Here is a 24,755-nt window from a genome sequence, read left to right on the forward strand (position 1 = left end):
GATGTTATGAGGTTATGATGTAACTATTCTAGGATATTCAAGAGAGAAAGAGAGAAAATCAATAAAGACTATATCTTTACTCAATTGACTTGACATTAAACTTTATTAGAGAAGCATATTTTTACCCGAGCACTATGCATAGAAAATGAAATAGTCCAATCAAATAAGAAAATTAGCTATCTTATAAGATAACATAGTGTCAAATAATATCCCTAATATCTAGTAATATCTCTATGAATATTCTTTAATAGAGAGTTTTCTGCTAACCATAAATATACGTCCAACATAGGGCACGCTTCAATCCCAGTTAATATCAAAAGAACAAACATAACCTTCCTTTCTCTCATTTGTCACTGCAATCGTGATCGGCCAGGTATGGACTTAATTGCCGCAAGAATATCCTTTCGGCTCAGCAAGAGGGCGACGTCGCAGATTCTAGATTCTATTGAATGGTGCAATGGAGGAAAAATAAAAATAAAAAATAAAAAAACAAAATTTGCGGGTCCCCTTGACAATTATGAGCTCACATCTCATCTGAAGTCAACCTTTCTAGAGGAGGGGAGGTTGACCGATATGGCTAAAACGACGGTGTTGACCTTAATTTGGCCGCAGTTTTCTTGCTTTTCTGGCTTTAACTTTAGAGAAAACAAAATGGCGAAAAAAGTGGAAAGTCGAATGATGAAATTATAGTGTCTGTACTTGCGCACGAGTTGACAAAAAGTCAGTCTTATTTTCAATACACAATGTATAATTCTTTTTTGGATAATCCCATATAGTACCATTCTCTCTAATAGTGTTATTGCTTACTTATATTGGAGTACTAAAGTGCCCTATAATAGTCAAATTAGATTAAGCTCAAAAGAAATGAATCCATGTCCACCTTCTAGAAAGATGTCAATTCTCATGGCCATGGACACGGGCACAACTACGTTAAACGGGGCTTTCTTTTGGGTGAACGACACAATTGGTCGCCGTACTTTGACCCCATGTGCAATGTGATTTATAAGTTTTAAATTTGTTCACCGTGATCCATGAAGTTTAACCCAATGTATAATGTCGTCCCTGAATTTATAATTTGTTCAATGTGGTCCTTAGACTTTTAGTACATGTTTAATTTAGTTTCTGAACTGTATGAAAACGTTCGATGTTATCCATAAATTTGATTTAATATAAAGTTAATATCGAAACTTTTTGTATAGTTTATGAACTAATTTGAACATGTACCAAAAGTTCATGGACAATATTGAACAAATTTAAAATTTATGGACCATATTATGTCTCGAGATATGATACTATTTTCAAGGTTGATCCGATGTCGGTGACAAAAGACTTGCCTCTCAATATGCAGTTGACGAATGTCCACGGCCTTAGATCAGCCTCAATTTGTGGCCCCGGAAGCTAGTCGTGTGTTTGGGGAGAGAGAGGGAGAGAGAGAGAGAGGTGCATGATCGAGCTCATGGTGGCTCGGCAACAGGTTCACGAAGCAGAGGGGCGGTGGATTTGACGCCGGCAAGCGGCGAGGACCAAGGCGGTGGCAGCTAATGAGCGGAGCTTTCAGCTCGGACTTGGGAGAGAGAGAAACTATGAGTAGGAAGAGAGAGCAGTAGATTTCTACTTTTCCTTTCATTATTCTTTTTCAGTTATCGGATTATGCGTTTAAAGTTGGATGTAGGTGATATTAGAGCATGTGCCCATCAAGATCCTGATCGAAGGAAAATATAAACCTTAGCTATATATGTCGGTGACCATGGAGAAGAGAAGGTGCATTTGTTTCATTGATAACTTGAGATTTGAAAAATATTTTTAAAAAAATAATTGATTATATCACTTAGAAATACAACAAAAAATGTTTTCATTATCGATAACAATTTATATTTAACTATTTCCGTAATTGATGAAAATATTTTTATTCGTTCATTTTGTAAGCATATGATTCATTTGTAATACCTTTTTAAAAAAAATAGACGTAATTGGGTAGGTCAATATTTCGACACAACCACCGAAATTCTCTTTGCTTAGGTTATTGAATTGTCACAAACGCTAAAGATATTTTCACAATAATAATGAGTTCTGCATCAACCATTCCGAAAGCATTTCTAACCCCATATAATTTGCATACTACAGCATTGTAGGTATCAACTTGTGGAAGATCGGATTGTTATTTTATATATATCACTCTCTTGTAATGACAATCACAGAATGTAGATATGTGCATAGCCTCGGTTATGCTAACTTTGTGTAAGAAATTAGTAATGGCATATTGATGAATAGTTGAATACATCAGATATCTATATGCAAACAACCTATATAATCAATTCATTTAATGAAAGAGTGTCAGGTAAATTCCGACACGCGCCTTCACTTTATTCACCATATCTTACACTAGGAACAACCTTAGCCGGGGAATAATTAAACAAACTCAGGTCCTATAGCTAAGCACTCTTAAACATTGACAAAAGGGTAAATCTCGTATCTAAAGTTGCAGCTCCCGCCAACCACTCGCCCACCTTCCTTCCCGTCGCAGCAGCTCGGAAGCTCGCCGATTGCGCCCTCCAAACACTCCTTGCACTCAGTCGCCGACAGATCCCTCGTACACTGCACCGATCCGTACAGCTTCGTCTCACCCTCCAGTGCCATCTCTCCAGTGGCGTACAGCTTTGGCATCGCGTAAGCCTCCTCGACCAGCCCGGTCAGCAACCCCCTTACCTTGCTGTTGAACGCCTCAGGGTCGCTCACGTTGTTCACGTTATAGATAGAGAATCTGTTGGCATTGTCGATCTGGCCGAAGAAGTCGGTGTCGAGGTACTTGAACATGCACTTGTCGTACCAGATTATTGCCCCCTTGTTGCGAGGGCAGCGGCGGCGGATCTCGGCGCCAGCGTCGGCAATGCAGGCCTTGCAGTCCAAGGGTGACGTGTCGCCCCGGCACAGTGTGAGGCCGTAGACCTGGTCTTGGTACTGGCCGATGGAGCCTAGGCCGAAGCCTGAGGAAGGGGTCTTGGTGTAGAGGAAGCTGGTGAGCTTGTTGAGGTTTGATTCGTATGGGCTGTTTGCGGTGAAGTTCTCGGAGGTAGAGCAGAAGTGGAAGAGAGGGTTGGCACCGAGGGCGGCCTGGAGGAGGAGGACGGAACAAAGCGAGAGCAAGACAAAGCGAGCCGAAGACATATTGTTACTCAAGATTCGATATAAGATATGCTGTGAAATGAAGTTGTGTCACCTTTGTGTTGTGTTTGTGATGAGAATGAGATTGAGTATGTTATTTGCATGCATATATATAGCCATTGAGAGGATAACACTGAAGTTGTCAATTGTCGTGGTTTGACCAAAGGGAAGGAGCTTCAAAGGGTACGACTTTTTCTTTTGCAGCTCGCATGCTCGATTTTGAGTGCGTAGAAATCTTCATTCTTGGGTGGCGTCGTTGGAATATTATAAGAGAGATGGGGTTAAATTAAGGTGGATTAGCTCGCAGAACACTTGGCCGCAAATGTGGGCTACAACAACTAAAGATGACTCGTGAAATAGTCTAATGTATCGGATTGATTTTGGGGAGAGAAGGTCCATTCTTGCAAGAAATTGTTCTCGCACTTGTATAATTAAGTCGACGTACGATGCTTCCCTACGCATTAAAAGGGTAAATTATGCAGAAAGATGTAGGTCCACTTTAGGGTTAATGACTGTATCAAAGTAAGCTAAACATGACAAGGCAATCTTCGATGGAAAAAGGAGATAAACTGCCGTGGGCTACGCCATTCTCTCTATCTCTACCAACTTCACAGACTTGGTATTTGCTATGCTTTGATTAGCTGTACATCTCTTTCTATATGTCTAGGGGATGATCAAGGGACCACAACTTTGTGCTCTGAAATAGGAGAAAATATTCGGTGGTTTCAAAGCGCCACGTCATTTGCTGAGGTGATGTGCATTTTTTTTCTCCCAATATCCAGTTAGAGCTTGACTCATGGACATTGACCTAGAATATTGAATGGTCACAAACTAAAAAGGTATTTCCACAATAATAATAAGTTTTGCACCAACCATTCCGAAAACATTTCTACATACATAACATTGGCAAAATGGTGATTGGCAAAATGGTGATGGAAGATGCCATATAAATTAAGCAGAAAGATGAAGGTCTACTTTAGGGCTAATGACTATCAAAGTTAGCTAAACATGACAGGGCAATCTTCGATGGAAAAAGGAGACAAACTGCCGTGGGCTGTGCTATTCTCTGTACCTCTACCCACTTCGCAGACTTGGTATTTGCTATGCTTTGATTAGCTGTTCATCCGTTTCTATGTGTCTGGGGGATGATCACGTGACCACAACTTTGTGCTCTGAAATAAGTATCCCATGGAAAGAAAACAAAATGTGACAAGGCAATCATCATCACACTATAGGTAGGAACAGTAGCATTATCGATGTAAAGATCGGTTGATCAAATTGATTTGCGCAGTTTTATACGGCCATTCATTACCATGCCATAGCAAAATATGACCAAGTTTAATAGAATTGCCATTTAAAGTATTTTTGTGGTGTTTTTGGGAGTGGCGAGGGCTAGTTAATTGCTAGTGAAGTCCTCTTTCGACTGTAATGATTCCTATTTGATCAGATTGGGTAATTACGGGATTACAAAGGTCTATGACTTTTGACAGTCATTATCATTACAATTTGTATGTATGAGAGAATAAATTAGCAGACTAGGCCCTTCATTCTCATTAAAGCTTAGTAATATTTATGGATTCTTTTTGTGAAATCGAGATGTTATTTCTTGAAGAATTATAGGGCTAAACATTTGTTGTTTCTTGGATGTAATTGGAGATTGGAAACACTTTGAGTAACTCTAGTGTGGTTGTAATTTCCGTCGTATCATTTAATTTATAGTGGAATTATTTGCTGCTCTCTCCGAACGTAGGTCATATCGATCGAACCACATAAATTCGGTGATTAATTTATTATCTTATTTTATTATTGGATCGCTTATTTTCGTATTACTGTCCTTGCTCTTGGAGATCTCACGTGGGTCTGGCACACATAACCAGATTGAAAATGTACGCTTCCGTTAATGGATTTTCGCTTCTCCTTTTCTCCAATGCCAGAACGTCTCTCCCACTTTGATCGCATAGGGCAAGTACACATGGTTTGGGAACACTTATATGGCGTGGCCCTAGGATACAAAGACGGTCCACGAGAACCGCTGATCGTAGTAAATCAATGTTGCAAAACTCTCCATGGATCGGCATTCCCTACTCCGAAGAAATTTTTCACCTCGAATTGATATCTAATCATGATCTTATGGGGTTATGGTGTAACTATTCTAGGATATTCAAGAGAGAAAGAGAGAAAATCAATAAAGACTATATCTTTACTCAATTGACTTGACATTGGGAAAATTACCAAAAAAGTCCTCAACCTTTTGCAGTTGTGCCAATTTAGTCCTAAACCTTTTTTTTTTGGCCAATTCAGTCCTAAATCTTTTGCAAACCAGCCAATTCAGTCCTTTTGGCCTGCCGGCGTTGACATGGCCGCTGGCCGGCTGACGGGCTGCCGGCCGGCGTCCACGTTAGCGCTGCCCGGCCAAAAGGACTGAATTGGCTGGTTTACAAAAGGTTTAGGACTGAATTGACAAAAAAAAAAAGGTTTAGGACTGAATTGGCACAACTGCAAAAGGTTGAGGACTTTTTTGGTAATTTTCCCACTTGACATTACACTTTATTAGAGAAGCACATTTAAACCCGAACAATATGCATATGAAAGGAAATAGTGCAATCTAATAAGAAAATTAGCTATCTTATAAGATAACAAAGTGTCATATAATAACCCTAATATCTACTAATATTTCTAAGAATACTCCTTAATAGAGAGTTTTCAGCTAACCATAAATATACGTCAAACATAGGGCACGCTTCAATCCCAGTTAATATCAAAAGAACAAACATAACCTTCCTTTTCTCTCATTTGTCATTGCAATTGTGATCGGCCATGTATGGACTTAATTGCCGCAAGAATATCCTTTAGGCTCAGCAAGAGGGCGACGTCGCAGATTCTAGATTCTATTGAATGGTGCAATGGAGGAAAAATAAAAATAAAAAATAAAAAAACAAAATTTGCGGGTCCCCTTTACAATTATGAGCTCTTATCTCATCGGAAGTCAACCTTTCTAGAGGAGGGGAGGTTGACTAATGGCTAAAACGACGGTGTTGACCTTAATTTGGCCGCAGCTTTCCTTGCTTTTATGGCTTTAACTTCAGAAAAAAACAAAATGGCGAAACTAGCTCGAAGTCGAATGACGAAATTATAGTGTCTGTACCTGCGCACGAGTTGACACAAAGTCAGTCTCATTTTCAATATAAATACAATGTATAATTCTTTTTTGGATAACCCCGTGTAGTACCATTCTCTCTAATAGTGTTATTGCTTACTTATATTGGATTGCTAAAGTGCCCTATACTAGTCAAATTAGATTAAGCTCCAAAGAAATGAATCCATGTCCACCTTCCGAAAAGATGTCAATTCTCGTGGCCGTGGACACGGGCACAACTACAGTAAACGAGGTTTTCTTTTGGGTGAATGACACAAATAGTCGCTGAACTTTGGCTCCATCTATAAACTTTAAATTTAGTCACCGTGATCCCTGAAATTTAGCTCAATGTGCAATATTGTTCTTGAACTTTTAATTTGTTAAATGTGGCCCTTGAACTTTTGGTGCATGTTCAATTTAGTTCTTTGACTGTATGAAAATGTTCACTATTAACTTTCTATTAAATCAAGTTGAACATTTTCATACAGTTCAGGGGCTAAATTAAACATGTACCAAAAGTTCAAAAACCACATTGAACAAATTTTAGATTCGGGGACCCTATTGCATATTGTGCTAAAGTTTAAGAACCATTTGTGTCACTACCCATTTACTTTTTTATTGTAACGAGTGTAGCTTTCGGCTCGGACTCGGTAGAGAGAAACTATGAGTGGGAAGAGAGAGCAATAGATTCCTACTTTTCCTTCATTTTTCTTATTCAGTTATTGGATTATGTCTTTAAAGTTGGATGCAGGTGATATTAGAGCATGTGCCCGTCAAGATCCTGATCGAAGGAAATATAAACCTTAGCTATATATGTCGGTGACCATGGAGAAGAAAGGGTCCGTTTGTTTCACCGTAAACTCGAGATTTGAAAAATATTTTTCAAAAATTGATTGGTTATTTCACTTAGAAATTCAACGAAAAATATTTTCATTATCGACAATAATCTATACCTAACTATTTCTGTAGTTGCTGAAAATATTTTTATTTGTTCATTTTTGTAAGCGTACGGTTCATATGTAATACATTTAAAAATATAGACGTAATTGGGTAGGTCAATATTTGGACACAATCACCGAAATTTTCTTTGCCTAGGGTATTGAATGGTCACAAAACCCTAAAGAAATTTTCACAATAGTAGTGCGTTCTGCATCAATCATTTCGTATCAAGTTGTGGAAGATTGGATTATTAATATATATATACACACACACAAATATATACACACGCGCGCGTGCACTATCACACTTATGTAATGACAATTACAGAATGTAGACTTTTGCATAACACCGGTTATGCTAACTTAAAACATAACGAGAACGTTTGTGTAAGAAATTAGTGATGGCATATTGATGAATACATCAAACTTCTATATGCAAACAGCCTATATAATCCATTCATTTAATGAAAGAGTGTCAGGTAAACTCCCACACTCGCCTTCACTTTATTTACGCTAGGAACACCCTAGCTAGGGAATAATCAAACCATACTAAGGTCCTTGAGCTAGGACTCTTAAACGTTGACAAAAGGGTAAATCTCGTATCTAACGTTGCAGCTCCCGCCAAGCACTCGTCCACCTTCCTTCCCGTCGCAACAGCTCGGAAGCTTGCCGATCGCGCCCTCTAAACACTCCTTGCACTCCGTCGCCGACAGGTCCCTTGTACACTGCACCAATCCGTACAGCTTCATCTTATCCTCCAGTCCCATCTCTCCGGTCGCGTACAGCTTCGGCACCGTGTAAGCCTCCTCGACCAGCCCGGTCAGCAGCCCCGTTACCTTGCTGTTGAACGCTTCAGGGTCGCTCACGTTGTTAATGTTATAGAAGGAGAACCTGTTGGCATTGTCGATCTGGCCGAAGAAGTCGGTGTCGAGGTACTTGAACATGCACTCGTCGAACCACATTACCGCCCCCTTGTTGCGAGGGCAGCGGCGGCGGATCTCGGCACCAGCATCGGCCACGCAGGCCTTGCAGTCTGAGGCCGATTGGTCGCCTCGGCACAGCGCGAGGCCGTAGACCTGGTCTGGGTACTGGCCGATGGAGCCGTGGCCGAAGCCCGAGGAAGGGGTCTTGGTGTACAGGAAGCTGGTGAGCTTGTTGAGGTTGGATTCATAAAGGCCGTTGGCAGTGAAGTTACCGGAGGTCGAGCAAACGTGGTAGAACGGGAAGGCGCCGAGAGCGGCCCGAAGGAGGAGGGTAGAACAAAGCGACAGCAAGACGAAGCGGGCCGAAGACATATTGTTACTTATAGTTTGATGTGTATGAGCTGTGAGATGAAGTGGTGTCACCTTCGTGTTGTGTTTGTGATGAGAATGTTATTTGCGTGCATATTATATAGGCATTGAGAGGAGATCAGTGAAGGCTTGAAATTGTCATGGTTTTGGACCAAAGGGAAGAAGTTTCAAAGGGCGCGATTTTTTCTTTTGCAGCTTCGCATGTTCGATTTTTAGTTGGATTAGCTCGCGGAGAACTTCGCGGAAAATGCGGGCAACGACAACTTGAGAAACTATTGTATTGTATTCAACCAAAGATAATTCGCGAAAAAATCTTCCGCATGGGATTGATTATAGGGAGCGAAGGCCGGTTTTCGCAAGAAATTGTTCGCGCACTTGTATAATTAAGTTGATGTGGGAGGCTTCGCTACGCATTAAAAGGGTAAATCATGCAAAAAGATGTTTTCGAGACAACAACTTGAGCTCTGAAATAAGTATCATATGCAAAGAAACAAAATGTGACAAGGCAATCATCATCATACTATAGGTAGGAACAGTAGCATTACCGGTGTAAAGATTGGTTTATCAAATACTATGCCATAACAAATTATGACCAAGTTAAATTAAAATTACCATATGAAGTGGTTTTTTAACGTGGTTAGGAGTGCCGAGGGGTAATTAATGGCTAACGCCATCCTCTGTCGACTGTGACGATTTTTATCTGATCAGATCGTGTAATTATAGAATCACACAAGTCTGTGGCCCTTGAGAGTTGTTATCATTAAAATTTGTAGGTATGAGATAATGGATTAGCACACCAAGTGCTTCTTTTCGGCAAAAGGACACTATAAGTGCTATAACTTGTGTACGGCGCTCACTTTGGTGCCATAACTTTTTTTCGGATCACTTTAGTGCCAAGTCGGAGGAAAAACGATCACTTAAGTGTCATAACTTTTTTTTGGATCACTTTAGTGCTAAAATTTTTGAAAAACGATCACTTAAGTGCTAAAATTTTTGAAAAACGAACATTTAAGTGCTAAAATTTTTGAAAAACGATCACTTAAGTGCCAATCTCCGGCGAGACTCCGGCGAGTCACGTCAGCTTCAGAAATTAATAAAAAAAATGCCACGTCAGATTTCCGGCGAAAAATTGTGTACGGCACCGGAGTTGGCACTTAAGTGATCGTTTTTCAAAAATTTTAGCACTTAAGTGATCATTTTTCAAAAATTTTAGCACTAAAGTGATCCAAAAAAAAAATTATGGCACTAAAGTGAGCGCCGTACACAAGTTATGGCACTTGTAGTGTTCTTTTGCCGCTTCTTTTCTTGTTCTACTAACCTGAAATATAATTTGCTTTAGCTGCATTGCTATGTTGCACAATCTGTGTTTCCGATTGTGTTCAACTCGCATTTGAAGTAACAACTTAAATTTGACTGGAAATCATGTATCTTACTTCCTTTTTCTTATCAACTTTATATACTGTCGCAAGGTTACTATAACAATGAAAAATTAGAAATAGGTTCATTTCATACAGCAAGAGGGGAAAAGAGATAATCTCTACATGCAAAATTTAAAAACTGACGTTGGGGAATAACGGTAAATGAAATTGGCGAAATATGATAAGAATCTATTACAACGCGAATGAAAGGGTACTAACTATACCGTACTAATTATTCAATCGCGAACCTTATTCATATAAGCCATGAATGAGATGAAGGTACCTATAGTTATACCAGTATAATTTGTATAGGTGCATGTAATATTTGTATTAATTTGAAAAAGTTTAGTTGATTTTGCAGAAATATCCCGAGAGAAAATTACAAATTGTCCCGTAAGGGTCTCCACTTTCTAGAATCAATCTTTGGATAAGTCTATCAAATAAGCTAGACTTATGAGGCAAATGGTGAAAAGTAAAGTGACTAAACATCAAGGTTTGACTAGTAGCAAATACTACCTCGTACGTATTTGTGTTCTTCTTCACATGTATGATTCTCGAAGGCATTACGAGGTCACATCTTGCATATATTTCAATGCATTTTTTCTTTGTGGGTCCAGACATATTTTTCGATAATTACTCAAGTCTAGAAGTCCCTTCACCGTGTGTGCAAACGGATTTGTATCACGGAAAATTGATGGATAGTACAATCCAAAAACTTAAACTGATAGGTGAATGTAGATCACATACTTATAAAAAAAACATATGAATCCCGTAAGCAAATGATATTGGATACCTTAATGCGCTTCACACACACAAGTCGAATTTACGACACGAACAATTTGATGAACTGGGAGCCGCACACGCAATATGAATTGGGGCAGAACCTGAATTTGAAACCATATTGAAGAGTCCAACCAAAAGTTTAAGCGGATAGATGGAGGAAGACTCGCATGTATATTAAGAGCATATAAACCACGAAAACAAGTGATCCGTAATATTTTAACAGAAATGAATATATTTCTTGTGTGATTACCTATTAGTGCTAAATACAATGGCATCCAACATTAGCACATAAAATAATGTAACAAATTTATAATTTTAGTCATGATTGATTCATCAGAGCATGACCCAGGACAACATCCCCCAAGATAATGGCAGATAAACAACCCATTTGACTGGTAATTGCGTTTACTGGGCAAATCAGAATTTTGAATTCTAGAGAGTTGGTGATTTTAGGTAATCACGCACGTATCTAGTGTCCTCTTCGTCAGCGTCGCTGACCATCTCGAACTTCTTCTGATCTTCGTTGTGACCCGGCGAATTATTTACGCTACGAAGAATTATCCATTCCACCTCTGGCATGGTAAAACGAATCACGTGGTTATGAAATATTCAAATGATTTCGAATTTCGAACGACATCGTATATAAACTATTTGTGTCACTTTCCCTGTTGAATACAGTAGTTCTCTCGTGTAGAGCGTATCTTGCGCTTGTAAAGACATGCGACTCAATAACTTGTTGAATCAACCGAAGCTGTGTGTCTCGTCCTTAATTCAACGAAGATGGGTGCAATTATGACCACAAGAAACTTTTTCAAAGAGTAGGCAACTGGAAGAGTTTTTGAAATTATAGAATGGGATTTTTATTGTACTATAGAATCCATTTGTTTGTGTTTTTATGACATTGTAGAATAGTTATGAAAATCAGCGTGGCCTCATTCAATTAAAAGAATTAATACTTTTATATATTATGAAATGCCATGACACCATAAATTATGAGATCTTACATTTTACAACGTTTTCCCCTTGCTTATGGTGAAAACACCATTAGTCATTGTAAAGTATTGTAGAGCACATAAAAGAAGGGATTATTGTCCAAATGTTCTAAACCTATCGCACCACAGCCAATTCAATCATAAATCATTCAATTGTGTCGATTTAGTCCTAAACATTTTGAAGATTTGTCAATTTAATCCTAAATCTATTATTTGGATATTTGGCCGGAATGACTATATGGACAAATCGCCAAAAGGTTTAGGATTAAATTGACGTAATTGATAGGTTTATGACTAAATTGATAAATCGTCAAAAGGTATAGGATTAGATTTGTACAATTGAAAGGTTTAGGACCGAATGGTTTAGGACTTTTTAGATAATTTTCTTCATAAAAGAATCCCATTTACACTTGATTACAAATAAACAATATAACATCATAAAACAGACAAAAATCATTTTAAGATGTTTTACTTTTTAGTTTCGATGGGAAAAATGTTGTAAATTAAAATTTTGCGCTTTAGTACATTTTGAACCCAAATACGATTAGATGTAGTGAACATCTGTACAAAGTCATCAAGTTAAAAATCCGTATTGTGACGTTCCATGCTTGATTATTTATGAGACAGCTAAAGGTTGCTGGGCAGTGGTGACTATGGGCCTGTTTGGTTCGGCATTTGGGGAAAGTCTTTGGCCAAATGAAAAGCCATTTAGCACAAAGGGCTTTGGGGAAATGCAGGACTGTTTGGCAAACATCCATTGAAAAGTGTTTTGGGGAAATGCAAGCTGTTTGGTAAACATATATTTAGAAAGTCCTTTGGTGTAACCAATTTATGTTTTTTTAAATTTAATTGTTTAAAATTGAAGTAAAAACAATAATGACGGTAACTTTTATATTTTCGCGACGAGAATAACATAATAGAAATATATTCACAAATTTTAAAAAAAAGGAGTCATTTCATTATAATACACATCACATATCCCTAAGAATGAAATACATTATCCTTAAATATTACATCATAAGGACCAAAAAAACTATAACCTAAAGAGGAAAAACCCAATCGTATGCAGCACATTTTTCAGTTCACGAAAACAGGAACTAGCATTGCTTCACAAGGGCCGAGAGTTGCCTCTCTACTTGGAGAGAAGCAACACCGACAGAGTTCGCAAGCCTCGCAAAATCTAAATCCAACCCAAAAAAAAAAGTTATGCAAAGCGGCGCATCAACCCAAAAAAACCCAAACAAATTCATGACTCTAACACGAATCTCGCAAACCCACAAACAAAACCAGGAGCTAAACAATCATCGCCCACCGAAATGCCCACACAAGCGCCAGATGCGCAAAGACAAAGACAACATTTCAACCCACACATCAGCACCAAACAAGGCCGAAGCAGCTAAAAAAAACCCTCAAAACACACACCAAAAGGGCGACCAAGAAACGGACTCAGCCTCATCACATCGATCCCCGACCATGCACACCCACTTCGCCAAACGAAGCAACGAACCGACCCACGACAAACCCGAAGGCAAACGACCCACCCCCACTTCACTACCACCAGTAAGCAAGCCAAATAAAGCCTCAACAACCGCGGAACAGCACCAAATCCGCCGGAACAAGCGAGGAAACGACGCGCCGATCGGCTTCGCCGCGGTATTCCCGAGTAAAGGAACGATCTTTAGCTTCGATTTACTTGGAAAGAAGGCAGCGATTCGCGATTCCGAGCAACCTCGCTGGCTCGCACGCAGCTGAGAAGCAAAAAGGAAGAACTGTTCCTGAGTCGCGGCAAGCCGAGCGAGGGAGGTCGACGAGCGAGGAGGCGACGCGAGGCCGGAGAGGAGGCGACGCGAGGCCGGAGAGTGAGGCGAGGTCGGCGAGCGAGGCGTCGCGAGTCGAGTGAGGGAGATCGATGAGCGAGGTGAGCAAGGTGAGGTGAGCGTGACTGAGTGTGAAGACTGGGGTGCCTTGAGCTTTCAGCCTTGTGAAGGCCAACATTTGGCCAAAGAGCTTCAAAAATAATTTACCAAACACAAAATAATTCCCCCAAAGGGCTTTGGAGGCTCAAAGCTCCTTGGCAAAGCCCAACCAAACACCCCCTATGTTCATTTTCTTGGCTGGATTTTCTCGAGACTACCTCTAGGTGTATTGATTTATATGTCCCAATAATTATTCAATAGATGCATAAGCGAATTTTTCCTGGCGACGGTACCATCTCTTTATTGAGTAAATATTCGTACCTGCTTAGTAATTCATTAGCTTTCCCTTAGTGATTCACTTATGAGAAGATCACGACAACAATTCCCCCACACCTTTCTCTCCTTCGTGTGTATGTAAAATGTTCTCAACCACCTGTGCCCACTCTCTACGCCATCGTTAGCCTCACCAAGCTGCCGTTTTGGCCATCGAAGGCCTCGCCATCGCCAGGTCAGCCCACCCTGTGACTCCCTACCTCTCTGTTAGTACTATCCCAGCCCTCGTTAGTCTCTCTCTCGCTCTCTCTTCTTCCCCTCCCTCCCCCCCCAACATTAAATTTTTAGTTTGCAAAAATAAAGTGATTCTCACACATTTTATTTGAGTTTCTAATCGATTCATAATGGATTAGTGGCTACTCTTAAACGAATTGAATTACATGTCTAAATAATTTAATTAAAACCTCAAAATTGTGATTAGTATGAACTTAAGAGAGTCTATGCTAACGACGGTACCATCTCTTTATTGAGTAAATGTTCGAACCTGCTTAGTAATTCATTAACTTTCCCTTAGTGATTCACCTCTGGGAAGGTCGCAACAACAATTTCCCCACTCCTCTCTCCTTTCTCTTCTTCGTGTGTATGTAATATGTTCTCAGCAACCTGTGCCCTCTCTCTATGCCATCGTTAGCCTCACCAAGCCATCGAAGGCCTCACCATCACGTCTCCCTACCTCTCTGTCATTACTATCCAAGTCCTCGTTGGTCTCTCTCCCCACCCCCTCACGACCTCCCATCGAGGCCAATTTCGAGGTAGGCAACCACAGACCCGCCTCTCGATCTGCGACCGTCGGAGGTTCACGACCTTCTATCGGCCTTGATTTGATGCTGTAGAAGCTAGTAGTGTGTTTGGAGAGAGAGAGAGAGAGAGAGAGAGAGAGAGAGAGAGAGAGAGAGAGAGAGAGAGAGAGAGAGAGAGAGAGAGAGAGAGAGAGAGGCTGCTTTCTCGAGTTCATGGTGGCTCGGCAATGGCTTCGTGATGGAGATGGGCAGTGAATACCACGTCCGAGAAGGTGTGGACGTCGTGGTGGCGTGGACGAAGGGGATGGCAGCCAATGAGTTGAGCTCACGGCTCGAACCCAGGAGAGGGAAATTATGAGTAGGGCGAGAGAGTCGTAGATTTCCTTTTTTTCGTTATTTTTCTTTTTAATTTTTTTTGCCAATGTGTTTAAAGGTACAAGTGGTGATATTAGAGCATGTGCCCACCAAGATCGAGTGTACTAGACTTTACTCATTCTCCATATAAGATTTAAAGAATTCCTACTGCATGGAACCTATTTGTTTTGGCCTTTTTAAAGTAAACACACCATTCTCGACCAAAAAAAAAATGTTAACACACCATTCATATGTAATACAATTTTAAAAATTGACACGATTAGATATGTCAATATTTGGACACAACCCCAGAAATTCTCTTTGCCTATGGTATTGAACCGTCACAAATGCAAAAGTTGTTTCCACAATAATAATAATAAGTTCCGCATCAACCATTCCAAAAACATTTTTACCTACATAACATTGGGAAAATGGCGATGGAAGATTATATGTAATTATTAGACAAAAATGTTGTCGGCATCAACTTGTGAAAGACCACACTATCATGTACCCACGTATAATCACTCTTATGTCATGACAACCACAAATTATAGACTTGTGCATAGCCCTTGCTACGTTATAATAAACATAACGTGAACATTTGTGCAAGAACTAGTCAGAGCATATTGATGAATTCATCTAATGGTTTAGAACTTTTTTGACACAGTTCAAAAGTTCAGGACTGAATTAGTAAAAGTTAAGGACTGAATCGGTATGAGTGCAGTATTTTTAGAACTTTATTGGGACTTTTCCCCTTTATTTACCATGTATTAGGCTAGGAACACCCTAGCTAGGGTATAATCAAACCACACTTAGGTCCTTGAGCTAAGGACTCTTAAACATTGACAAAAGGGTAAATCTCGAATCTAAAGTTGCAGCTCCCGCCAACCACTCGCCCACCTTCCTTCCCGTCGCAGCAGCTTGGAAGCTCGCCGATTGCGCCCTCCAGACACTCCTTGCACTCAGCCGGCGACAGATCCCTCGTACACTGCACTAATCCATACAGCTTCGTCTTACCCCCCTGTCCCTGCTCTCCGGTCGCGTACAGCCTCGGCACCGAGTAGGCTGCCTTAGTCAGCCTGGTCAGCATCCCCCTTACCTTGCCATTGAACGCCACAGGGTCGCTCACGTCGTTCAGGTTCCACATGTAGAACTTGTTGACATTGTCGATCTGGCCGAAGAAGTCGGAGTTGAGGTACTTGAACATGCAGTTGTCGTACCAGATTATTGCCCCCTTGTTGCGTGGGCAGAGGCGGCGGATCTCGGCACCAGCATCGGCCATGCAGGCCTTGCAGACCGAGGGCGATGTGTCGCCTCAGCACAGTGCGAGGCCGTAGACCTGGTCTTGGTACTGGCCAACGGAGCCGAGGCTGAAGCCTGAGGAAGGGGTCTTGGTGTAGAGGAAGCTGGTGAGCTTGTCAAGGTTCGATTGGTACAGGCTGTTCGTGGTGAAGTTCTCGGTGGTGGAGCAAAAGTGGAAGAGCGGGTTGGTGCCGAGGGCGGCCCGGAGGAGGAGGACGGAACAAAGCGAGAGCAAGACAAAGCCGGCCGAAGACGTTGTTACTTAAAGATGTGATAGATATGTGCTGTGAGATGAAGTGGTGTCACCTTCGTGCTGAGTCTGTGATGAGAATGAGATGAGAGTGTTGTTTGCATGCATTTATATAGGCATTGAGAGGATACCAGTGAAGGCGCCAAATTGCCATGGTTTTGGACCAAAGGGAATGAGTTTCAGAGGGCGCGACTACTTCTTTTGCAGCTGGCATGTTTGAAGTTGGTGATTATCTTGGCATCGTTACCAATCTTCTCTTTCAACAAGGATTGTCTTCTCGTGTAAATGCTTTACCGACCATGAGAGTAACACTGATCTTTACGAAATCACCACCTTTTCATGAGGATGAGTTTCGCAAACTTGGCTTTTAGCCTTAACGAGTGGGCTTCAACAGTTTTTCTTTCACCCCTCTCTTTTCATCTTTTCTTTTTTTTTTTTCTCTTTTTTCTTCTTCGACACATTTCTTGCGGTGCTCCAAAGGACTCAACCAAATGTGCCATCAACAATTTAGTTCTTTTGAATTCTCAGGGTCTTTATCTCTAGTTGATGCTCCGAATCATGCTGACTCAATGTAGTAACTCATTTGCCTTGCCCCAGTATAGGGGATGATCACCAATCGGGTTTGAGAAATGAATTTACAGGCTCAATTGGGTTACGCAAGGGATAAAGTGCGTATGATAGAGAAGGAAATGCTCTTCATCACTTTAAGGCACTTAAATTCACATTTGAGTTCATATGTATTAATAACACTCGAAGATTGATGCAAGTGAAGGCAATAAAGTTCTATCCATTTTTCACCTTGTAATGTCACCCTTACCTCCAGTTTGCCCCAATGTAAGGCGGTTCTTGACATGGCTACTTTGAAAGAATTTCTTCTAACATTCAGGCTCAAATGGGTGAAATGATGGATCACTTGTACTATTTAGGGTATAGAAATGGAATGCCCCTCATCATTTTGGGTTGCATACCTTTCACGAGAAAACCCTTGACCTTGAGAACACAAAATTTTTCTAGGCTCACCTCTCAGTGTATAAGGGACTGTGTGTAAGATAGAGTTTGCCTTTCATCATCCTGACACGCCTCATTTGGCATTCTCAGCACCACACGTCATACATTAAATCGTCTGACTAGACAAATTTCAAAGGAGGTTGGTGACTTAGATAGACAAAACATCATGCAAAACCTCATTTGAGAAAGTTTGAACATTCCATCAACTCATTGGTTCATCACAAGTGACCTTGCAATTTTTGGATAGACAAGCCATTGTATCATGAAAGACTTGATTACCACAAAGACACAAGCATATATGCAAAAGACCAAGTGTTAGATCAAAACTACTAGGTGTCGTGCCTTGTCCCTCTTTGAAAAGAGAGCTCATAGAGGTTCTATACAAAGATTTGGGACTCTGGATCTTTGACTAATCACCCATTCAAGTCCATTCTTTAAGTTGTTACTCAATTTAGACAAAGAGGCATCCTCGAAACAATCGACACTTGTAGGACTCCGATCGTACATGCCCCTCAGCTTGTCACCTGAAAAAAAAAGAGGGGGTTTTATTTCCATAATTGATCTTGGGATACGCTATTCTTCAAAAGTTGGGTGATCCTTTTTACTCTCCGTTCTGTTAGATCTCCACATTTGCTATCAACTTGCCCCAATTTGTCGACTGTCACTGGCGTGTAGGGACTTTTAAGAGAGAACACTCCTTTTCACTCTTGGAGATAGCTTCGCGCCCAATTAGGAGACAATCCTTTATCAATATGAGATTTGCCCACATTGATCTTTTCCATCTTTGCAAATTCTGTTAAAAAAGAAAAAAAGAAAAAGAGATAAGTCTATTTTCGAAGCAATTCAAGCTTAAATTGGAGCGAATACCACCATTTCCTCAAGGACACATTTGAAGGTGATTTAGCCTCCGCAAAACTAATGCATTTCTGACATCTGCATAAAATACAAGAGCATATGTTAGGACCTGATGATGTGTTGTCAATCCTCCCTCGAATCTTGAATGCAAGAATGTTCCAAGGTAGATAATGAATGGCAATATCAAGTTGCAACTCGGTTTGCAAAAACTCAAGGGTTTATTCCTCCGCTAGATCATCGGAATCTGTCAAGCCCCTTTATTTCAAAGTATCAACAGGTTTTCTTTTTTTCTTTTTTTTTAATGCGAGGTGTTATGCATGCCAAAAATTTTGATTTTCACAAATTTTGGAGGGATTATGCAAAAGCCCAACCTTCGAAGAGATTTCATCATAGGGTTCGTTTGGTATACTTCAACATGCCCTCAAAACATGAACATTTTTATGAACTGCAATTTTATTGAACTAAAGGAATGAACTACATTATTGAAAAAGGAAAGTGCTAGAAAGCAATCACGTCCTGAAAAGCAATAAAAAAAAAACTGAAAAGCAAGAAAGACTCATACACAAAGGAGTGTGCGAATAATTAAAAATGCTCCCTCTCTAGGCGATTCGAACTCATCCTATCATCTTGTTCCAATGGTAAATGACATCACCTATCGTTTAGACAGCTTCATCATCTGGCAAATTATCCCATCCGGTGGGTATAATGTCCTTGATGTCAATGTCAACACTCGGCGGTCTAGAGTATAGCATATGGTAGTCATACTTGCCGCTTGGTTGTCTCAATGTACCGACTTCTGGATCACCCTCTTCATACCTCTTCCGGAGCGAGGCATTCGGCTTTCGAGAAGAACTAGCACTTGTTACAACTTTACTGCTCGAGTTGACATCAGTGGGCTTTGTTCAGTTTATCAAGTACGACTCAGGAGGCAGAGGTGGAGTCGCAGCGAAGTTGTCTAGGCGATCCAACAGTTGTAGCAGTACAATTCTCAACTCGTCCACTCGACGTTGGAACTGTGCCATCTTGTCGTCATCCTTCCATTTGGGCACCCATTTCTTGGTCATCTTTTTCTTGAGTGTCATTTTCCTTATTTCAAAAAACGAAAATCAGTGTAATGATAAAGAAAAGGGAATTGGGGTCTTCAGTGAGACTGTCTCTGGAAATGAAAACAAAGCACTCAACTTATCTTCAGATCAAACGGGGATATGGTCTTTTGCAGTGATTTCATTAGAAAGTACCACTGAAGAGGTATTCCACACCTATCAAAACAAATGCCCCATTGATTTGAAAATGTTTGTACTTGATCATGGAGGGCATATAATTGATCGAGACGGAATGATTGGGAAACACGATGTAATAAAAAAAAGGGACAAGGAGTATAGAACACTTACAGTGACAATGGAGGTTAGCAAAGCACAAAGACATGCGTATGTACATGTGAGGTTTGACGCCTATAGGTGAGATATACTAAAAGGCTTGAAACTATAGTCCAAGAGGATATATTGACTAGTCAGACGTGTCTGCTGGCTAAATTGGGTCCTCTTGATACCGGCTTAGTCGAAAGTTTGTCCTTACTGTCGCGGGTCTGCGAGTAAAGACGAACACTTTCGACACCTAGAAAAAGCGGGGTTAAAGAGGGCGGCTCTTAATCTGCGCGTCTGCAGGCGTGGTCGAAACCTCTTAACACCATCCTAATTGTTTTCCTAGCATGTGACTCGGGTCCGGTCACGGGACGTGTGTGCAAAGGTGTAGTGCTAAAGCATGTAAAACAGGCACAATAGTTTATACAATGTATATACCGCTTCAATAATAAACTAAAGCATTCATTCACAACACCTCTCTGCAAAACAAGGGTTAGCATACACTCCACCCCTTATAACTTCCATCTACAAAATCATTTAACACCTAACGTTAGTGGCGTACCTGATTCCGCACTGCCAAACAAAAACATTTTTCGAAAAGAGAAATTCAGGCCTAAGTCCACTATGAATTTTAATTCACGTCTCCAGCGGAGTCGCCAAGCTATCGTGACCTTCCCGGAGGTGAACCACCAGAGGAAAGGTTAACGGACTTACTAAATGGTAACGAAGGTTCCTCTCACGATAATGCATGCATGTACTTCTAAGTTCATTAACGTGTATGAATGACCTAAAAGAAACCATGAATTTATTTCTATTATTTTTATTTTAAAAATAGCAGGTTTAAACCTAAGACTCTAATATGGCCTAATGAACTATCCACTAATATTGAACTCTGAGCAATGCGGACGACGCATGTAATGTAATAACTAAAACTATCTACATGATACAATTATTAAAACTTAGTTCTAAATGACATGTGTTGTATGACCTAAGCCTAATTAACCCTAGGTCTACATGCAATCTAAATGATTCTAAATAACCTTCTTATTTGATTTTTTTTTATGAAAGCCATGAACTAACCTGAATCTACATGTATTATAAAACTAGCATATTCGAAACCTATATGTGTTACGAGACTAACCATGCATGGCTCTAATGTGAAAACCTAGAGTGTAAATTTGCGCAATGACGACGTCCAAATTAATCACGTCATTGATATCATACTCAACCATAGCAATCCACGCAAGACAATATTAGGGTTTGACCTTAGTGTCTAAAGGTTCGAAAGCCAAATATGTCTTTGTTGATGCACTGAAACAACTAGAACACCCTAAGGTTTCATCACTACATATCATGTGTTTAAAAACTACATATTAAAATGAAACCATTACATGAAATTTGTCAAACCTTGATTACCTTATTTAGGATTTCCCCGAGGAAAGACTTGATAAGTCACGAAAGGCAGCAACAGTGGATTTGAGGAGACACCAGCAGGTCGTGAGCAAGACAGTCACAGCAGAAGAAGAGGAATGCAGCAGCAGCGAACAGCAACGTGCAGCAGCAATGAACAATAGCGAGCAGCAGCAACAGTGACGCAACAGCAAGCAGCGAGTGTCAGCGATGAACAACAGTGAAACAGCAACAAACGGTGAGCAGCAACGACGAATAGCAGCGAGCGGCGAACTGCAACGAGCAGCAGTGAACAGCGAACAGCGATAAACAGCAGCAAACAATGACGAATAGCAGCGGCGCAGCAATGAAGAGCAGTAGACAGTAGTGAACAGCGACGAACAACAGCAAACAGCAGTGGTGCCGCAGCAAACAGCAGCGACACAGCAGCAATGAGCAGCAAGAGCGATGCAATCGCTCTTGTGAGAAGCTCACTGGAACAAAGGAATTTGCTGCGAATCACGGAGAAAAGGGAGATGGGAGAACAACAGCCACAGAGAAGAACTCCTTTTTTTTTTTGTTGCTAAATCGAACCTTCCATTGCATCATAGAAGTACAAATATTACACAGAAGAGTTGGAGCCTACATCAACATGATAAATAAAAGAAGACTCCGCGAGCACTAAGCTTTTGACTTTAGAGGGGAGATCATTAAAAGAGAAAGATGATGCATTTCCTAAATGAAAAGAAGCCCATTTTGCAAGCTCATGAGTAGCAACATTACTAGATCTGTTGATCCACTTGAAGCTCCATTCTGGGTTGTTGCTGAGAAATAACCGAGAGTCCGAGACGAAAGCATGAATACACCAAGGACAAATGCCCTTTTGTTGAATAGCATCAATTAACATCTTACAATCACTTTCAAAAACCGCTTTGTGGATGCCGAGAGATTGAGCAGCTTTGCATGCGAGAAGAAGAGCTGCAGCTTCCACTTCCACTGGCGAGTTCCATCTTCCTCGTCTTGTCCACGCTTGGACAACTGAGCCTCTATACGATCGTGCAATAATACCTATGGCACCTCTGTTATCTTTCCACGCACCATCTACATTAAATTTCAACTCTTGATTTGATGGAGGTATCCAAGAGTTTGACCTTACCCCAATAAAATCCGGTTCCTCGCTTAACTTCACTTTGTCCTCCCTCCTGAACATATTTGAATATTCCAAGAAATCTTGTATGACCATCTGAATGGCCTGAGAAGGAACTAGAGTAGTATGATCATGAATCTTTGCATTCTTGTAACGCCACATTCTAGTGCAAAGAATTGCTGCATAGAGGGTGAAGAGCTTGCAATCCACTCCCGTTCTCTGTACTATTTTTCCTGAATCAAAAAAGTGATTCACCATCTCTTCCGGAGACCTGAAGTTCCAAGCAGACGAGATAATACCCCATGGGCTCTGTCTCCACATAATTTGGGCTAGAGGACATTTTGTGAACAAATGTACTGTATTTTCCTCCGAAGCTCCACACAACGGGCAAGAGGGGTATGGGATGTGGATCAATTGAAACAAGTTGGCTCGACAAGGTAAAACGTTAGTCGCTATCCTCCACAGCATCATTTTGTGTCGCTCATGAGCTCTAGCTTTCCAGATTTTGTTAAAAATACCGCGGTTGTTACCATTTTCATTTGGCGACTTTATGAGTTTGTAAGCAGATTTAACAGAAAATATTCCATCGATAGCTAGATGCCAAATCAGTTTGTCTACCCCAATGGAGTTTGGCACATGGATCTGAAGGATGGCTTGGACTAAGGTTGGGCAAAATGTTTGATTTAGACTTAATACATCCCAAGTTTTTGTCCCTGGGATAAAGAAGCTTTCTATCTTTCTGTGCTTCAAAACAGGGTCTGGATCAATAAAAGAAGGCAGATGAGTTGAGACGTTAGGAATCCATGGGTGATTTCCGACCTCGATTGACTTTCCATCCCCTATTTGATATAGAGTTCCAAGTTTGAGTACTTCTCTGGTATCTATGATTGCCTTCCACAAAGGAGAGGCTGATGCCTTGACCTTGTGATTCCAGAAATTTGAGGTTTGCAAATATTTCCCTTCAAGGACTCGAACCCATAACTTGCCTCTATCTTGGATCATTCCCCAACTGAGCTTCAAAAGCAAAGCATTGTTGAAGTCCCTATTCTGCCGAAAACCCATTCCTCCACTCTTCTTGTTTCTACACAGAGAATCCCAACATTTAGGTGTAAAATATCTATTTTTCTCGGTTGGCACACCCCACCAGAATTTTCTTATAGAGGCATCAAGTCTATCACCAGTGCTCCGAGGCAAACGACTAGATTGCATAGCATAAATCGGTGTGCTCTGAACAACCGATCGGATATATGTTGCTCTACCCGCCCAAGATAGTGTCTTTCTTTTCCAGGAGCTAAGTTTGTTATCAACCTTTTGTTCAAGGAATTGATATTTTGTCCTGCTTTTTCCTGTATTGAAGAGGGGATTTCTAAGGTATAGTGATTCAAGATCTGTCTTTTGCATGTGGAGCTTATCCATACAAAACTTTTTCATGCCCGTGGAAGTATTTTTAGAAAAAAAGATAGATGACTTCTGATGATTCAAGCTTTGACCTGACCACGAGCAATAAAGTTCAAGGCATTCCTTCAATGCTCTCACTTGATGTTTAGTAGCTCCGACAAATAACAACAAGTCATCGGCATACATAAGGTGAGTTAAAGGCGGACTTTTTCGCCCTACTCTTATACCTGCAATAATCTTCAAATCCTCTGCTCTAGATAGAATTCTAGAAAGAAGTTCAGAATAAATCACAAACAGGTATGGTGAGATAGGTCACCTTGTCGGAGTCCTTTCTGAGATTTAAAACTTCCCGCAAGTCTGCCGTTGATGAGAAGAGAATAATGAACCGACGATACACATATTTTTATGAGCCTGCAAAAGTGAGACGAAAACCCCAAACTATAGAGTATTGCATCAAGTATATTCCAATCAACTCTATCATAAGCTTTTGACATATCAACCTTGACTCCCATGAATAGACTCCCCTTTCTTTTCTTCCTCATGGAGTGTAAGATTTCTTGTGCAATTACAGAATTCTCTTGTATGCTTTTACTCAGAACAAAAGCCGATTGCTAAGGTGAGATAATACGACTGAGGTACCCTTTCAGTCTATTTGCCAACAACTTAGAGATAAGTTTATAACTCACGTTACATAGACTTATGGGCCGAAATTGGTTAAATGTGTGTGGATTATGAGTTTTTGGGATAAGAACTATAAAAGTATGATTGAGAAGATGAGGCAATTGACATGTGTTAAAGAAGTGCTGCACAAATTGGACAATCTGGGCCTTCACCACTTCCCAGCATTTCGTGTAGAAAATAGCATGGAATCCGTCTGGGCCTGATGATTTAAGAGGGACCATCTCTTTCAAGACGCTATATATTTCATCCTCAGTTGGAAGTGCCAAAAGATCCAAGTTTTCTTCATCAGAAACTACCTTA

At 40.6% G+C, this 24,755-nt stretch overlaps 2 protein-coding genes across 2 annotated transcripts; both read right to left on the bottom strand.

The window, feature by feature from the left end:
* Positions 1–2,442: 2,442 nt before the first annotated feature.
* LOC115682403 (cysteine-rich repeat secretory protein 38-like) lies at positions 2,443–3,181 on the bottom strand. The gene has a single exon (XM_030606617.2). It carries the CDS (start codon positions 3,163–3,165, stop codon positions 2,443–2,445), a length of 723 nt encoding a protein of 240 aa, XP_030462477.1. The 5' UTR covers positions 3,166–3,181.
* A 4,450-nt stretch (positions 3,182–7,631) lies between these two features.
* Positions 7,632–8,585, bottom strand: LOC115682404 (cysteine-rich repeat secretory protein 38-like). Its single transcript, XM_030606618.2, has one exon. It carries the CDS (start codon positions 8,529–8,531, stop codon positions 7,809–7,811), a length of 723 nt encoding a protein of 240 aa, XP_030462478.1. The 5' UTR covers positions 8,532–8,585; the 3' UTR covers positions 7,632–7,808.
* Positions 8,586–24,755: the final 16,170 nt, after the last annotated feature.

This window comes from Syzygium oleosum, unplaced genomic scaffold (genome assembly GCF_021117445.2).
Source record: "Syzygium oleosum isolate NSW1041296 unplaced genomic scaffold, Sole_v2.1 Sole_v2.23, whole genome shotgun sequence".
Lineage (NCBI taxonomy): Eukaryota > Viridiplantae > Streptophyta > Magnoliopsida > Myrtales > Myrtaceae > Syzygium > Syzygium oleosum.

Excerpts from the sequence above, each read along its gene's own strand:
- LOC115682403 (XM_030606617.2), bottom strand. The coding sequence starts at position 3,165 with ATGTCTTCGGCTCGCTTTGTCTTGCTCTCGCTTTGTTCCGTCCTCCTC.
- LOC115682404 (XM_030606618.2), bottom strand. The coding sequence starts at position 8,531 with ATGTCTTCGGCCCGCTTCGTCTTGCTGTCGCTTTGTTCTACCCTCCTC.